The 17,341-nt window shown below is 41.1% G+C and overlaps 2 protein-coding genes across 2 annotated transcripts in view; both read left to right on the top strand.

Annotated features, from left to right (window-relative positions):
* Positions 1–17,341, top strand: part of LOC122725612 (zinc transporter 10-like) — a 47,874-nt gene that overhangs the window by 21,286 nt on the left and 9,247 nt on the right. Inside the window, 1 exon segment of the mRNA XM_043962812.1 lies at positions 10,617–10,697. Within this exon segment, the coding sequence (XP_043818747.1) occupies positions 10,617–10,697 (81 nt within the window).
* LOC122725613 (zinc transporter 10-like) lies at positions 9,151–9,911 on the top strand. The gene has a single exon (XM_043962813.1). The coding sequence runs from the start codon at positions 9,451–9,453 to the stop codon at positions 9,703–9,705; it is 255 nt and encodes an 84-aa protein (XP_043818748.1). The 5' UTR covers positions 9,151–9,450; the 3' UTR covers positions 9,706–9,911.

Here is a 17,341-nt window from a genome sequence, read left to right as displayed (position 1 = left end):
GGTAGATGTGATGAGGGAGGGATTTCCAGAATGAAAGACAGGAAGTGAAAATGCCTGCAGTCAGGAGATAGAATGTCTAGTGGGAAGAAAAGCAATGAGGCCAGTTGTCACTGGATCACAGAGTGTGTGTTGAGGTCAGGGGTTGGTGTAAAGTGAAAGAAGACAGCAAAAGTAGGAAGGGACCTATTATATAAGGCTTTGAAAGTGATTTTATATTTGATCCTGGTGATGACAGAGATACTGGAGTTTATTGAATGGAGTGGGGCCAGATGAGGTATGTGACATAGTTAGATTTGTACTTTAGTTGCTTAGTGGAGGATGAACTAGAGTGAGGGAATTAGGCCAACCATCAGCATTAAAATATTTCAGATATGAGGTGATAAGGGCTTGCATCAGATTGGTGGCAGTATCAGAAGAGAACGGGGCATAATGCTACAGATGTTATGAAATAACAATATTTGGCAGGTGATTGGGTATGGGGGATGAGAGTGAGGAGTCAAGGGTGACACTTAGGCTGTGAGCCTTGGTGTCTGGGAGGATGGTGGTATCTTGATAGTAATACGAAAATTAGGAAAGAGGAAGGATTTGGACAGAAGGATGAGTTCCGTTTTGAATGTGCTGAGTTTCAAAATGTCCAATAAGCAGTTGAAGATGTGAAACTACAGGTTAGGAGAGAGGTTAGGGCTGGACAAATAAGGATGATGATCATCAGCATGGAGATGATAATTGAAATCATGGGAGGCAATGAGATTATGTCAAATAATATAGAGGGAGAAGAAAAGAGGGATGAGGACAGTGACTTGGGAGATATGTATTGTTAACAGGTGTGACCTAGATGAAGAGCCAGCAAAAGAGACTAAGAAGAAGTGGTCAGACAGGTAGGAGAGTCAGGAGAGAGCCATGTCATTAAAAACCTAGTCACTTAACATCCTTAAGCCTCAGTTCCTTACTTCATCTAACAGGGTTGTTGTGAGAATCAAATGAATTAATCACTGTGAAGTACTTTGCAGCTAGGTGGCGCAGTGGATAAAGCACCAGCCCTGGATTCAGGACAACCTGAGTTCAAATCTGGCCTCAGACATTTGACACTGACTAGCTGTGTGACCTTGGGCGAGTCACTTAACCCCAATTGCCTCACCAAAAAAAAAAAAAAGAAAGAAAACCTCTTAAGGGGCTTATATTATTATTATGTCAGCTATAATCCAAATTGGGTTCTACTTGCATTATTATGTAGTCAAACATGTACTTAGAATATATCCAGTGTCAAAGCATAGAGATGATTTTTTCAAGGCTCTATGACTGATTCCTGGTTATTGAAGTATTTTATTGGCATTAAGACAAGTGAGCTGTTGATCATCTGTACTAATGGGAAAGGCACATTTAAGATGATTTTAAAACAAAGATAATGTACTCCTCTTGGCTTCTTGTGGCAGGAAATACCCCCACAGAATAGGTGATCAGAAGTTAACTAACATTATGGAGATTGTGTATTTACTCTGTCCACTTGACAGAAAGTCATTCTTGAGCTGCTATTAAGTGAGGGGGAAATATTAACTGAATTTGTACTTATCTCTCCAACCCCTCCTCTACTCCCTCTTCCCTGCCATCTACTGGCTATATGACTCTGGGCCAATGCTTTCAATACTCTAAACAGCTTTCTAAGACTTAAGTTGCAGAAAAGGTGCCAACTTGTAATGGTGGAGAAAGTTTCTTCATCTGGAAGGTCTCTATACCAGTGGAATCACAGGTCCATTCCTCATCCCTGTCCCTATGTGTCGTCATCCCCTCAGTTCTTGAGTTAAAGCTTCCTTTTACTATGCTTTGCTGGGATGCTGTGAAGACAGAAAAAATGGAATGTAAGGACTTTGATCTCCCAGGAAGAAAGATTTTTTTGTAAATGAGAGCTATTTCTGTTGGAATCAGTGTTATTGTTTTTGGGAACCACACTATCAAAAGGGAGATTGTTTTTCTTGTGCAGCTTCTATGTGAACTGAAAATATTTCAAAAGCTGACTTGGGAAGGTGGACTTTTCACCATCTTATGGGGAACCAATCTCTAAATTAAAATGGTGACAATCCCTTATAGCACAGTAGACTAGAATCGGAAGACTTGGATTTGAGATCCGAATTTGCCACTTATTAAATGTATAGCCTTGGGAAAGTTATTTAAAATACATGTATCTGTATATTTGTGTGTTGTATCTGATCCTCCATTTTTTCATCTGTAAAATGGGAATATCAATATTAGCTCTATCTTTGTCATAGAGTCTTGAGGGAAATGCTTTGGTAAATTGAAGCTCTCTAGAAATGTATGCTAATAATTGTAACTACCCTCCTTCCACTATGCACATTACCACGTGATGGCACTGGCTTAATTGGATTTTTCTAATAGGGCCATAGCTACTTGCATCGAGGGGGACTGCAACCATAATGACCAAGTGCTTTTGGAAAATGACACCTTCTTATACGTCAAACATTCCATCCCCTTCATCCTCTTAGCAAAAATTCATGACATTTTCCATTGAGTTGCTTGAGAATTCCAAGTATATTTTATTCTGTTCTTCCTGGATCATGCATTTCATAGGCACTTAGGATCATAGATTTAGAGCTGCATGGAAGTCATGGATTCCAATCCCCTTCTTTTACAGATGAGGAAACTGAGGTTCAGACAAGTAACTTGTTTAGCATTGCCTAGCTGATAAGTGTTTGAGGGAGGATTTGAACTAAGGTCTTCCTGTCCAGCATTCCATCTATTACAACAGGATGCCTCTCATTTGCAGTAGTTCTTAACATTTTCACTTCATGGGATAATGAAGTGGAGAATCAAGGGACTTGGGTTTCAGTCATTATTTGCTAAAGCCAACTTGATTCTAAGTTCATTTATTTAGGAAAATGGGGAACAACAGCCCCTAGCCCTTGTTTGGAATGTATTTCCTCCCCACCTCTAAAAATTCCTCATGTTCCTTCAAGGGTCAGGCAATGCATGGGCTGTTCAAGGAGAACTAGAACCTCTGGTGTTAGGGCTTGCCAAGCCCTTTCAGGCCTGCTCATCCACCTTTGGTGTCTACCTGGCACTCAGCTTTCATCTATGGCTCCCAAGAAGTTATAGCGTGAGACTGCTAGTTGGCGCAGTGGATAAAACACCGGCTCTGGATTCAGGAGGACCTGAGTTCAAATCCAGCCTCAGACACTTGACACTAGCTGTGTGACCCTAGGCAAGTCCACTTAATCCTCATTGACACCGCCCCCCTCCAAAGAAGTTGTAACATGCACAGCAGCTGCTCCCTAGTAAATCATCTTGGCAAACAGGCTGAATCAAGTTGAGTGTTACCAATGGGCCTCAAACCTGTCAGTGAATTAGGGGGTGTTCTACCCCAAGCATGTGAAGACTTCCCCACAACAGAATGGGTGAATGAGAACAATTTGTTCCATGGTCATAAAGGTGGTTGAAGCAGGTGCTATGGAGTGCTTAGAGCTTGGTCAGATATCAAAGATGCCAAAGTCATCCACTGTATCCCGGGCCAGTTGTCTTGACTTTGTCTTGCCACTGGACTCTAATGACTCTGGAAGAGAGAGTGAGTTTGATGACTTTGTGCATCTCTAACTCACTTAAATTTAAATTATAGGGGCAGCTAGATGGCGCAGTGGATAGAGCACCGGCCCTGGAGTCAGGAGGACCTGAGTTCAAATCCGGCCTCAGACACTTAACACTTACTAGCTGTGTGACCCTGGGCAAGTCACTTAACCCCAAATTGCCTCACTAAAAAACAAAACAAAACAAAACCAATTTAAATTATATAAGAGTTAAGACATTACCCCTTGATTTTTATTGGTTTTCTTGAAAATGAAGGACAAACAATACCTCCTACATGAAACTTTTCATGATCTCCATCTTAGAGTGTTTTCCCAAATTACCTTGTATTCACTTTGTATCTATTTTTTAGAGACATCTCCACTCTAAATGCTCAATATGAACTATTTGTGTTTGACCTGTGGTAGAGCCTTTTAAGCTCATATTGGTCTAATCAATCATAGTTGGACATACTGCACCTTGACCCCAACATAGTGACATCATTTTGGACTTCTTTGAGAACAAAGGACAACTAACCAATCTATTTTGTGTGAATTTAAATGTGTGCATGTTGTATCCTTCCTACTAGAATGTAAACTCTTTGAGGACAAAGGACCATGATATTTTATCTTTGTAATTCTAGTGCTTCACATGGTGCCTAGCACATAGTAGGCATCTAACAAATGCTTGCTAATGGATTGATTCAGTATTTCAATTATTTCCTTAATATGAGTACTCCCCTCGACAGAGGCAAAATGCAACCCATGAATGTCTTTTCATATATAATTTTCATTCATATTTCCCTTTCATATAGGTTCTATCCAAAGGTATTGGAAGCCTTCTGTTTTTTTCTAGGATTTTGTGACTACCAGTGCAAACCCTCAACTCTCCATTGGTTATTCTTCATTCTTGTTCCAAAAATGACTCATCTCCCTTTCTATTTATACATGTGATTGTGATATCTGTCAGGCTCTTTCTCTCATGAGTCCTGCTTATAGCTACCATACATCTTTTTCATACATTAAGCAAACATTTATCCAGTGAATGTCTAGTGGATGTCTCAAATTGGATGCTGTATAGACATACCAAATACATGTATAAAACAGAACATTATATTTTTCCCAAAATACTATCCTCTCCCCAACTTTCTTATAATTGCCCAGGGTAGCACCATATCTTCCTGTCACCCAAGTTTAGAACCTGTATCATCCTCAACTCCTTACACTCACCCAAAATATACAATCGATTCCCAACTTTTCATATCTTCTTTCAACTCACCACCCTAATACAGGCATTAACCATACTTTGCTTATAATACACACACACACACACACACACACACACACACACACACACACACACACACACACACACGCACACACACACACACACACGCACACACACGCACACACACATTTTTTTTTTTTTTGCCTATACTATTGCAATAGCCTTTTAACTAGTCTTCCTATCTTAAGTCTTTCCTAATTCCCATCCATTTTCCACTCTGCTGGCAAGGTGATTTTTTTCTAAAGTATAGATTGGATCATGTTACTCTCCTGCTCAATGACCTTCAGTGGCTCTCCATTACTTCTAGGATCAAATATAGGCTACTTTTTTTGATCTTCATAACCCAATTCCTTCCTTTCCAGGTTTTTTATGACTTTACTTTCCTCTACACACTGTTTCAGCAACATTGGCCTTCTTGTATTTCCTTGAACACGACTCTCCATCTCCTGTCCCTATCCCTTTATACAAACTCTCCCCCATTACTGGAATATTCTTCCCTCTTCCCTTTGCCTCTTAATTTTCTTAACTTCCTTCCAGACTCACTTCAAATTCTACCTTCTCCAGTAAGCCTTTCCCAGTCTAGTTGCCTGCTAATGACTTCCCTTCTCTGAATGTCTTTCAACAACTTTGAATTTATCTTGTTTGCACACCTAATTATTTACATATTGTTCTCCCCATTAGAATGTAAGCTCCTTTATGACAGGGACTATTCCACACCCTCCCCCCCCCCAAATCTTGTAAAAATGAATGATAAACATATCTTTACATATAATTGTGGAAAAAATTTCAAATCCCTTTCAGGGGGCAGTTAGGTTGTGCAGTGGATAAAGCACCAGGACCTAGATTCAGGAGGACCTGAGTTAAAGTCTGGCTTCGGACACTTGACATTTACTAGCTGTGTGACCCTGTGCAAGTCACTTAACCCTCATTGCCCCATAAAGAAAAAAATCCCTTTCAAATCTCTTGTATCTCCAGCACTTAGCACAGTGCCTCCATCTAGTAAGCACTTAATAAATGCTTGTTGACTTATAAGATACTGTGCAAGTGGGGGCAGCTAGGTGGCACAGTGGATAAAGCACTGGCCCTGGATTCAGGAGTTCCTGAGTTCAAATCCGGCCCCAGACACTTGACACTTACTGGCTGTGTGACCCTAGGCAAGTCACTTAACCCCATTGCCCCATTAAAAAAAAAAAAAGATACTGTGCAAGTGCTGGGAATACAAAGATTAAATATGATGGTCCCTTCCTTCAAAGAAGTTAGATTTTCCTAGAGGGGATAAGCATGTACACAAATAAATATGATGAAAGCTATGAAGGAAGAGGAAGGAAAAGGAGAGGTTCAGACAAGAACTCCAGAAGAGGAGGAGGCAAAGACTACTTTCAGTTGTGAAAATAAGGACAGAGTATAGAGGAGTCGTCACCTGAGTTGAGGAAGAAAAGAGTATTGAGAGGCAAAGATCAGGAGGGAGTATATGCCAGCTATGTCAGGTTCAGGGAACAACTAGTCACAAAGTTTGGCTGGAATATAGAATTTGTGAAGGGAAATAATGTGAAGTAGGACTAGAATGGTAATGTGGAGCCAGATTGTAGAGAGCCTTATATGTTAAGTAGTTGGTATTTTTTTCCTTAGAGGAAATATGGAGCCATGGAAGGTTTTTGAACAAGAGGGGGATATCTGGAAGGCAAACCTACTGTCAGACCTGTGCTTAAGAAGATTATTTGGGGACAGCTAGGTGGCTTAGTGGATAAAGCACCAGCCCTGGATTCAGGAGGACCTGAGTTCAAATCTGACCTCAGCCACTTGACACTTACTAGCCATGTGACTTTGGGCAAGTCCCTTAACCCTCATTGCCCTGCAAAAAAAACAAAAACGAAAACGAAAAAAAGAAGATTATTGGGCAGCTGTGTGAAGGATGGATTAAAAAGGATAGAGGCTTGAGGTATGGAGGGGCCATTAGGCAGCTATTATAATAATCTGTTTTGGAGATAAACAGGGCTTGAACAAGATTCATCTAGCATCATTATGAAAATTGTGGGTTTCTTAAAACCACTAATTTTTTTTAAAAAAAAGTTAAGATTGGGGGGCAAAGCTAGGTAGCACAGTGGATAGAGCACTGGCCCTGGAGTAAGGAGGACCTGAGTTCAAATTTGACCTCTGACACTTGACACTTATTAGCTGTGTGACCCTGGGCAAGTCACTTAACCCCAATTGCTTCACCCCTCCCTCCCAAAAAGCTAAGATTTGGCTGTTTCTTTGTTAAAGTGAAAAATTATCCACTTCTCCCACCCTAGTTTACCTGTTTCAAAAATCTAGACTTTGAAATCGGTTTTTCTCAAAGTAGAAGAAAAATTTCAATTCAGTTCAAATACACAAACATGAAATATTTACAATACAGACACTGGGAGAATGTCTTCATGGAACTTATTGGTTATTGGGGGATATGATACATACAGGTCCTGTGCTAGGGTGGTGGCTGTTGAAAAAGAGGACTGTGAGAGATTTTCAGAGGTAGGATTAATAGGACGTGATAGCTGATTAGATCTGAGAAGTGATGGAGAAGAAAGAGTCAAAGATAACCCAAAGGTTTTGAACACAGGAGACGCTTGACTGATTGTGCTACTGATAGGAACAGTCAGTTGCAAAGGATGTTTAGAGGGAAAGATTATAAGCCTCAGTTTTGGTCATAGTGATTTAAAAGTGCCCATGGGGCAGCCAAAGAAAAAATAAATGTCTGTCCCATAGTTGGAGGTACAGGTCTGAACTTCTGTAATGTAAACATTTTCTTTATCCTACTTATACAAATGAATGCTCAATTAATGATAACTAATCTTATTGATAAGAATTAATTAAATCAATGAAACCATATTAAAACATTCAGGGATTCTAGGCAAATTACAAACTAATTCTGCCTTTTAGCATTCCCCTTCACTCTAGTGCCACTTACCCAGGCTTCTAAGAAGATATTAGACAACTTGTTGAGTTATATTTATTATTGATTGTTAGAAAAAATAAATGAGTGTCAAGGACGCAGAAGTCATGATCTCTCTTCTCCTAGGGGGAAACTGTACTGTACAATCCTAGCCTAAAGGCACCTAAGAAACCTGGAGACCCCTTTTTCTTTGCATATGGCTTTCCTGTGATCCCAGCCCTAGTCTCTGACACAAGTCTTGCCATCTGCACCTAGGGTGAGTGACTAAGCAATGTTCACGTGATCTAGGTCTGCTGATCTTGTGCTTTTCTTCTAGTGCTTAGTCACACAGAAGTCCAATTAGCAATGATAAATGTCAGTTGTATCAAGTAAGCTACAAAAAGCATCCCATCTCTTGCTGCTATTGACTTGATTATTAAAATGTTAATCATATACTAAATATTTTGAGTTGGTGAGGAATGAACAAATAGGAGGTGGGAGGCAGGGAGGGTGTGCTGTTTCTGATATAATCCTCTTCTTTACATTTGGTGGTCAACTGTTCAATGGCAGTTTTTGTACACACATATTCTATCTTTTCTCTAAGCCTATTATCAACCTCTGAGACATTTTTTATTTCAAAGAGTTCATAGAATCTCAGAGGTGGAAAGAACTCAAAACTCATTTATTCTAAAAAAAACCCCATCATTTATTCTAACCCATACCCTGCAGTAGTTCCCTTAAAAATATTCTAACATAATTGGTCACCAGCCTCCAATTAATGACTTTCATGATGGAAAATTCACTGTCCCAGGAGGAAGTTCATTAATTCTTACATGTAATGGTGTAATGTGTCATTGTGTTAGGGACACATCTTTAAAGAAATTTTATTTCTAAACTGAACTACCAAGTCAAATGAGCACTTCTACATACAAAGTAGAATATAAAAGAGGATTGTACATGAATCTATTAACATCTATTATAATGCAGCTTGCTTTTCCTTTAACATACAACAATAATAATAAATTCAAGATATAACTTTCAGAGCTGTCCCACTTGTTTGCTTTTCCTTCTCTGCCTCTCTCTGTGTCTCTCTGCTCCCCCCCCCCCTCCCTCCTTTTCTTTCTCTTTCTTCTGTTCTTCCTGTCATGGCTTAAGAGGCACAGCAGTGCAGTAGAAAGAGTAAGGAGTTGGAGCCCTTAGTGGATTTCAGGGTTCATATTCTGCCTCTAACACTAACTATTTGGATCATGGGCCAGGTATAGTTAGGCATAACTGCTCTGAGCTTCAGTTTCCTCATCACTGTCACGTTAAAAGGGCTAAAGGGTAGAGGGAGGGCGGTGTTCTGATTACAGCAGGCGCTGTTGCCACTCCTTGAAACTCTGCACGTTTGGAGGCTAGGGGCGCTCTTCTCTGCCTTATAAAAAAGCCAAAGGGCCCAAGAGCTGGGTATCCAAGGCTGTTTCATAGACAGTCTAGGTCCGCGGTCACACTTGTTGCAGAGGCCCTCCGCGCACCCCACTCGCCACCCCGGCTGGTGCACACTCAGCGCGCCCCTCTCCAAAAGGCTGCGCTGCGCTGTGCGCCGCAGGAGTCCCCAGCTGCTGTGGGCATGCCGAACACAATTGAGGGCCAGCTGCTGCTAGAAGGTCAACGATCATCCTCCGCTCCCCAGGGCTTCAGCGGAGATGGGGCGCTACTCAGGCAAGACGTGCAGGTTATTCTTCATGCTGGTGCCTCACCACTGGTTCTTCTTCGTGGCCGAGCTGCTGTGTCTGGCTACCTGGGCAATTCCATCGCCCTGGTCTCCGACTCTTTCAAACATGCTGTCCGATCTGATCTCGCTCTGCGTGGATCAGCGCCGGATTTATCGCTCGCCGCCCCCACCCGAGGTGCCCGGGCCACTTACGGCTACAGGCGAGCCGAGGTGGTGGGGGCGTTGAGCAACGCGGTCTTCATCACCGCCCTCTGCTTCACCATTTTCGTGGAGGCCATCCTGCGCCTGGCTCGGACCGGAGCGTATAGATGATCCAAAGCTGGTGCTCATCGTTGGGGCCCTGGGGCTGGCGGTCAACGTGGTGGGCTTGCTCATCTTCCAGGATTGTTCCTCCTGGTTCTTCTGCCGTGGCCGCCCGCCGGCGACGGTCTGAGTAGCAGCAAAAGAGATCCTTCAGCACCCCTGGTCCGCAGTTAGCACGTCCGTGCCATCCGCCGTAGTACCGGGTTCGGATTCGGCCTAACTCTCAGGGTGGGCTCTAGCCCCTCCTAAGGAGGAGAAAGCCGCGACTCTGCAGCCCAGTGAAGCAGGTGCCTTTCAGTTGCATCCTCCGGATAGCTTACCTTTCTTTTCTCCTTCCCATTCAGCCCTTCTTTCTTTACTCCTCATTCATTTCTTGGCTCTTCCATATGCCCTCAAGTCAATTTGGGGGGGCTTTATTTCACATTTTTGTCATTGGTTTTATTCTCCTTCTCTATCGCTCACCACACTCAAAATTTGAAACAATAGCTCTCCGTTATATTTTCATGTACTTTATCAGAATGATCTTTTCTTCCCTCCTTCCTCAGGGGTTGGGGCAAGGGAGGAGGTGGCTCTTTTATGGCCAGTGCTTTATTTGAATTGGTTTGAACTTGAATGGAAGAAGTGACCAAAGTCCACAGCCCGGCTTATTCAAGGCGACCAGCACTGTTCTGTTTGTAGTGAAGGGAGGCTTTTTGTGCCTACGTGGGTGCATCTGTGTATAGAGGATAAGGAGGACCTGCTGATCTGATAAGGGTTTAAAAATTGTTTTGAGTCCCTTGGTTTCTTTTGTTTGTAGAATCTATACACACTACAAGGTTTCTTCTTTGAATGCAGGTGATTCAGCGAATACCCAGAATGAACCTCAAGAGGTTACTATAAAAAAAGAGAAAAAATCTGAAGCCCTGAATATCAGAGGTATGTTCTCTTAAGATCCTTAATGGGAAAAAATAATCCAAAATACAGTCTTTTTGGCAATGCATACTTATACCATTGTTCTTAATTTCCGTTTGTTTTCATGAGCAGAGAAGTTTGAAAGTATTCAAATTATATTCCTTAATTTCTTTACTACTCATTGCATTTCTAGAGGGAAAGACTGGTTGCTAATGACTTTTATTGGTCTATATTAGAGTGATACTGATGATATTCCATAGATGAACACATTTGCTAATTAATTACTCTTCTTAATTTTTGCTCCCTCCCAATTTTCCCTAATCCTATCCCTATAGAGTTTATTTTTGGTAGAATCATAGAAGCATTGTGGTTTACGTGGAAAGACTACTGGATTAGAGTCAGAGGACCTGGGTTATAATTCTGCTTCTGTCACTTACTACCTGTATTGATCTTGTGCAAGGTCACTTAATCATTCTGTGCCTCTGATTCCTCATCTCTAAAGTGTGTGTGTGTGTGTGTGTGTGTGTGTAGGGGCTGGACTAACTCTATTGATATATTGGAAGCGAATATCTTTCAACAACTTAGCAATCTCAGGTTAATCCTTTGAAGTGAATGAGACAGACCCCTACCCAGGGTAGTTTCTATAGTATGTGACTCCCAGGATTTTTTTTTTTTTGGTAGGGGAGGAGCACAAGGCTTCCTTCCTAGGGGGTGGTGAACCAGCCCAAGTTGGAAATGGATCAGGTCAAAGTTTTCATGCTGATTAGTACTGGCCCATGAGTGGCTGCTGCCTGGATAAGATAGGGAGATCCAGTCTTTAAAAAAAAAAACACAACAACAAAAGGAAAAGAAAAAAGATAAAACTTTCGATGGTTTGAAAAACACTGGAGTAAAACCTTCATGAGCTACTATGAAAGAAAACCTTCCCCCAACTCCTTTCCTGTAGCATTGATAATTTCCCCCGATTATTTTCCCCTATGCAATAATTATTTATTAGTGCCTACTATGTGCAAAGTTCTGGGTCTTGGTATAAAAAGATAAAAGATACATCCCTCTCCTCATGGACTTTGTGTGCTACTAGTTGGGGAATGGAAAGGAATAACATTAACTGCCTACCATGTGCCAGGCACTGTGCTAAAAGTGCTCAACAAATCTTTTCTCATTTGATCCTGGACACTGGAGCCTACAAACATATGAGCAGATAACTATATTACATGATTTTTGAAAAAGAAAACCATTTATTCAGTATGGTTAGGGAACTCACTATTAGAAAGAGTCTTGTGGAGAATCCTTCTGTGATATAAATTATCCCCCTTTCCTTCCCCCCTCACCCCTCCAATTAATTAGACTTGCATTTATTTAAGTAGCTTCACACTGAGACCAGGAACACAGTACTTAAACCTTTTCTGGTTATTTTCCTTCAGCGACTTCATTTTCTTTTCCATCATAAAATCAGTAGGAGGATCTATTATAATCCCTAAAGTTACAGATGTGGGGAAAGGAGCTTGGAGGTGATAATGATGCACTTGATACAATTCCAGTTGGATACAAGAATACCAGCGGAATGGAAAGGTTTCATTTTATCTTTGTATTCCTAGTAAGGCCTCTAGGTGGTGTAGTGGATAGAGTGCTGGGCCTGGAGTCAGGAAGACTCTTCCTTGTGTTCAAATCTGCCCTCAGACATATTAGCCGGTAACCCTGGGCAAATCACTTAACCCTGTTTACCTCATGTTCCCTCATCTGTAATACCAGCTGGAGAAGAAAATGTCAAGCCATTCCAGTATCTTTGGCCAAGAAAACCTCAAACAGGGTCATGAAGAGTTGGACACAACTGAAAAATGACTGAACAACAATTCCCAATAATGAGATAGTATGTATAGTGGATAGGGAGCTGGCCCCAGAGGCAGATAGAATTGGGTTCAAATCCCACCACTGACACTGTGTGTCTCTGAGTAAGTCATTTAACCTCTCGTACCCCAGGCAACACTAAGACTTCTGCAGATGTATACTGGTTGAGGAAGTTTTCTTCTTGGGAATTCCCTGCATCAATGAAATCATGGATCCAGATGCTTCACTTACAAACCACACATCCTATCACCTGGCCTTCTTTCTTTTTGTTCCTTCATCTCCTTACTTGCAGGCATTTTCACTTACTATCCTTCATATCCTGCTTCCACTTTCCCTCCTAATCTCCACCCTCCTTGGCTCCAAGACTCATCTCAAGTCCTGCTAACTTCAGCTGGCCTTCCCAAGCTCTCTCTGCCAATAATGCCTTCACTTGGAAGTTACCTTCAATTGCCCCTGTACATATCTTTTATATACATGCTTGCTTTCTCCGTTGTCTTCCTCCATTAGAGTGTGAGCCCTTAGAGGGCAGGGATCATGTCTGGTATCCCCTAGAATTTAGGACAGCCCCTGACACATAGTAAACAGTTAATAAATATTTATTGAGGGGCAGCTAGGTGGCACAGTGGATGAAACACCATCCCTAGATTCGGGAGGACCTGAGTTCAAATCCAGCCTCAGACACTTGACACTTACTACCTGTGTGACCCTGGGCAGGTCATTTAACCCTCATTGCCCACCCCCCCCAATATTTATCAACTGCCTATCAGCTAACAGTCTTTTACACATAACAGCTAGCATTTCTATGTTTTAAAGGGTACAAAACACTCTGCACATTTTATATCATTTGATATATCATTTGTATGTCATTACAACAACCCTAGGAGATAGGTGCTATGATTATTTCTATTATACAGCTGAGAAAACTGAAACAGATTAAATTACTTAACCAAGGTCACCCAGCCAATAAAAGTCTGAGGCAGGATTCAAACTTATCTTCCTGACATGAGATCCATCATTCTACCCATTATACCACTGATGCTTTCAAACACCAATAAGTGTTTAATCAATGCCTATTGAACGGAATAAAGTTGGTAAATCAAGGAAAAAAATAGGGAAACTTAAGAGAACTTGATAATATTTAGTCAAAAATTCAATTAAGCAATTACCTGAGACTATGGGATGGGGTTGTACCTATGATGACTTGTCTGTTTTTTGGGGGTTTTTGTGGTGAGGCAGTTGGGGTTTAAGTGACTTGCCTAGAGTCACACAGCTAAGTAAGTGTAACGTGTCTGAGGTCGGATTTGAACTCAGGTCCTCCCGAATCCAGGGCTGGTGCTTTATCCACTGCACCACCTAGCTGCCCCAGTTTGATGACTTGTTAGTAAAACAAGCAATGCAAGCCTTTTTTTTTTTCTGTATTGTCAGTGACCTTCGTACTGAACATGTTGAATTAAAGAGCACAGCTATTGTTGTTTGTACCTTGCCAATACTGTTGCATGTGAGCATCTCTTCAGCCTTTCTTAGGGACATGTTAAAGGATAGAGCCTAGACAAACACATGGAATTCATTAGATTTGAAATGAATTTTAGAGATGATCTAATCCAGCCCCCTCATTTTCCAGAGGAGTAAACTGAGGCCTAAAAGAGCTTGATTGACTTCCCAAAGGTTGCACAGTTAGATAAGTGGTAGAGACAGAATCAGAGCCAGTCTGATGCTGTTTCTGTAAGAGTACACCTGTATGCTGTAGGCTCATGCCTGAGGTGCCTACTTTTCCTTCCCTCCCTCCCTTTTCCCACACTGCACACAGTCTGTAGTACTGTTAAGTTTTCATCATGTAAGCAGCTATTTTAAAGACAACATTGTGACCCCAGAGCTGTGGAAGTGTCTCACAGAGCATCCTGTTTATAAAATGCTGTTTCTTCTCTCATTTTCACTGCTGTCTCCATAATCCTAATTCTAATTGAAATCAGAGATTGTTGTTGGAGCAAATCCCACATCTCTCAGACTCCATCTTCTTCTCTAACTTGAGTCTACAGGGAAATCGAAATCCCAAGATTTGTGACAGGGGACCTAGGTCGTGATTCATGGGATCTTAGTTTTAGAGCTGGAAGAGACCTTATACTTCAAAGGTCTCTATTTATAGATGAGAAAACAGGGCAAGAAGTTAAATAACTTACTAAATAGCACACAGGTAGCAAGGAGCAGAGCTGGGATTTGAACCTAGGTCCTTTGACTCCAAATCCAGTACTTTTTGTACTGCACCATTCTGTTATTTGATTTGTAGGGTCAGTCAGGGTAAGAGGTAGGAAGTTGAGTCTGAAGAAGACAATGAATATTTTTATCGGAAATAAATATTTGCCATCTTCTAGTCTGTGACCAGATGGAACTTAAACACATTTCATGTCTTTTGGAAAATCATTTCCTCTCTTTCTCTCTCTTTTTCTTTCTCTCTCTCTCTCTCTCTCTCTCTCTATATATATGTATATATATATATATATATATATATATATATATATATATATATATTTTTTTTGGCAGGGCAATGAGGGTTAAGTGACTTGCCAGGGTCACGCAAGCTAGTGTCAAGTGTCTGAGGCCGGATTTGAACTCAGGTTCTCCTGAATCCAGGGCCAGTGCTTTATCCACTGTGCCACCCTAGCTGTCCCCTCCTCTTTATCTTAATGTTTCTCCTTCTTCTTTGCTTTATTCTGACCCCAGGAGTACTTTTTGAACTCCATAAAATGCACCAAGTGATAGGTTTGCCTTGCTGACCTGAAAGACTCTCCTATTTCATCAACAAGTTCAACAAAATGCATGAATTTCTCAAATGCTAGAAAACCAATCAGAGCAGAGAATCATATCAAAGTTCAGGAGTATTACCTGATGGTAATTCATGATTCATGATGGCTATTCCTTTTTTTTCATTGATAGCAACTGGGATAATAAAAAGAATTCTGAAGATTCCATCTTTGAAATACTTAGCAGCATTGTGACTAACCATGTGGCTTATGTCATCTTCCAAATGATGGATTTTTATTGAACTCTACCAACGAATCCGACTCTATAAAACAGTTTGTCATTGAGTTTGTTGCTATAGACATTACAAACCTCCCAACTATACAGGGGTCAAACAGTACAGCATAGCAGTGTTCCAGATATAACAAGTGTTCAGTGAGTTTAGTTTAAAAATTAAGTGGTTGGGGAAAAAAGCAATGGGGAAAGGAAGTTTCTGAGAGTCAAATTTAGGTTTTATGACAATAGTAGATAGGTATCTATAAATTTAATCTGCCTTAGGAGATAGTAGATTTCCTCTCATAGTAAGAAGAGGTTAGATGACTATTCGTTTGGGGTATCTTGTAGTAGGGTTTCTTTTTCAGATATGGATTGGATGAGGTGGCCTTAAAAGTCCCTTACAAATCTAAATTCTGTAACTCATGGAAATCTCATTCTCTCCATCAGCCTTAGTTTCCTTATTGCAAAAATAAGGGTTTGGAATGGCTAATTTCCTGTTAGGCATGTTGTAAAGGGGAACACTTTATCAGGGATAGGTTGGACTTCATGGTCTCTGAGGTCCCTTCATCTCTGAAATTCTACGATTCTAAGATCCCTTTTAGCTCTAAGTCCCTGAGCTGTGAATGATCTAGGGGAGATGGAATGGTATCTCAGAAGTTTTACACAAAAACTGAATACAGGACTTTTATAGGCTGTAGATATAAGGACTTTTAAGATTATATAGTCCGTGGGTCCCTGGAGTCAGGAGGACCTGAGTTCAATTTGGCCCTCAGACACTTGACACTTACTAGCTGTGTGACCCTGGGTAAGTCAACCCCAATTGCCCTCACCAAAAAAAAAAAAAGCTTTATAGTCCAACCACCTCATTTTACTGATAAAGAAAATGAGGCCCAGAGAAATTAATTGCATCTTACCAAAGGTCAGACAGGTAGTAAGTGTCAGCACTAGGGTTGAATTGAATCTTTGGATTTCAATCTGATCTCTATACTCATGATGTAGAGACAAGAGTAGTCCTCATTGGAGGATTCTTTTTTTTTTTGCAAGGCAGTGGGGGTTTAAGTGACTTGCCCAGGGTCACACAGCTAGTAAGTGTCAAGTGTCTGAGGCCGGATTTGAACTCAGGTACTCCTGAATCCAGGGGTCGGTACTTTATCCACTGAGCCACCCTAGCTGCCCCCTAAAATGTTTTCTTAATTTTTTTTTAAGTGAGGCAATTGGGGTTAGGTGACTTGCCCAGGGTCACACAGCTAGTAAGTGTCAAGTGTCTGAGGTCAGATTTGAACTCAGGTACTCTTGACTCTAGGGCCGGATGCTCTATCTAAACACTGGAGGGATTCTAATGCAAATCAAGCAAAAATATTTATTGAGCATCTTCCACATGTTTAACACTGTGTTGGCCACAGTGATTGGAAAGAAGTAAAATGATTATAAGACATTGTCCCTGCCCCCAAGGAGCTTGCAGTCTAATTGAAAAGAACAATGCCAACACTTAGGAAGCAATTAGGAAAAAAATACAAACATGGCTAAGGTAACATGAAGAGTGTCAGATGAATACAAGGAGATGTGATCCTACACAAAGTGGGTCCTTTTTCTTTTTGAAAAAGTTTTATTGGCGGTTTTTTATATTACATTTACAGATTATTCCCACTTCGAGATAGTTCTCCTTGTAACATGAATTAAGAATTAAGGGAAAGCCAATATGACAGTGACCCTCTTCTGTAAGAGCAGGCAATATTTCATATCTGCTATATTCTACCCCTCTCCCCCCCCCCACCCCCACCTTGCACCCATGCATACCTTTCTATTAA

Source organism: Dromiciops gliroides, chromosome 4 (assembly GCF_019393635.1).
Source record: "Dromiciops gliroides isolate mDroGli1 chromosome 4, mDroGli1.pri, whole genome shotgun sequence".
NCBI lineage: Eukaryota > Metazoa > Chordata > Mammalia > Microbiotheria > Microbiotheriidae > Dromiciops > Dromiciops gliroides.
This window is presented reverse-complemented; position numbering and strand designations above follow the sequence as displayed.

Bases quoted from the DNA above. Each gene is read 5' to 3' on its own strand.
- LOC122725613 (XM_043962813.1), top strand. From the start codon at position 9,451: ATGGGGCGCTACTCAGGCAAGACGTGCAGGTTATTCTTCATGCTGGTG.